Genomic DNA, 290 nt, shown 5'->3' on the forward strand with positions numbered 1-290 from the left:
AATTGTGGGTGGGGGAGGGGGGGGGGCAGGGGGTGAGGATGTTCCGGCGCCATCCGCGGTCGCTTCCCTGTTACTGAGCCTCGGCGAGGGTGGGGGGTTCGGGTGGGGGGGGATCTTCGCCCCGTAAAGGATCCGCTTTGGAGAAATTCATTTCCAGGATGTGTCGCTGGAGATGCCGTACCCATTCCTCCTGGATGGAAAGGGGACCTTGGAATTCCACCTCGCAGAACCTACGGAGGGACACGGCGTCAGCTTGGGAATCGCGGTTTTGGCAGCAGGGTGGGGGGCAG

The 290-nt window shown here is 63.1% G+C and overlaps 1 protein-coding gene across 1 annotated transcript in view; it reads right to left on the reverse strand.

Moving 5' to 3' along the window:
* Positions 1-9: 9 nt before the first annotated feature.
* WIZ (WIZ zinc finger) overlaps positions 10-290 on the reverse strand; it is a 74,044-nt gene continuing 73,763 nt past the window's right edge. The window contains 1 exon segment of the mRNA XM_035896788.1: positions 10-252. Within this exon segment, the coding sequence (XP_035752681.1) occupies positions 71-252 (182 nt within the window). The 3' untranslated portion in view covers positions 10-70.

This window comes from Egretta garzetta, unplaced genomic scaffold (genome assembly GCF_000687185.1).
Source record: "Egretta garzetta isolate BGI_Z169 unplaced genomic scaffold, ASM68718v1 scaffold576, whole genome shotgun sequence".
NCBI classification, from domain to species: Eukaryota; Metazoa; Chordata; class Aves; order Pelecaniformes; family Ardeidae; genus Egretta; species Egretta garzetta.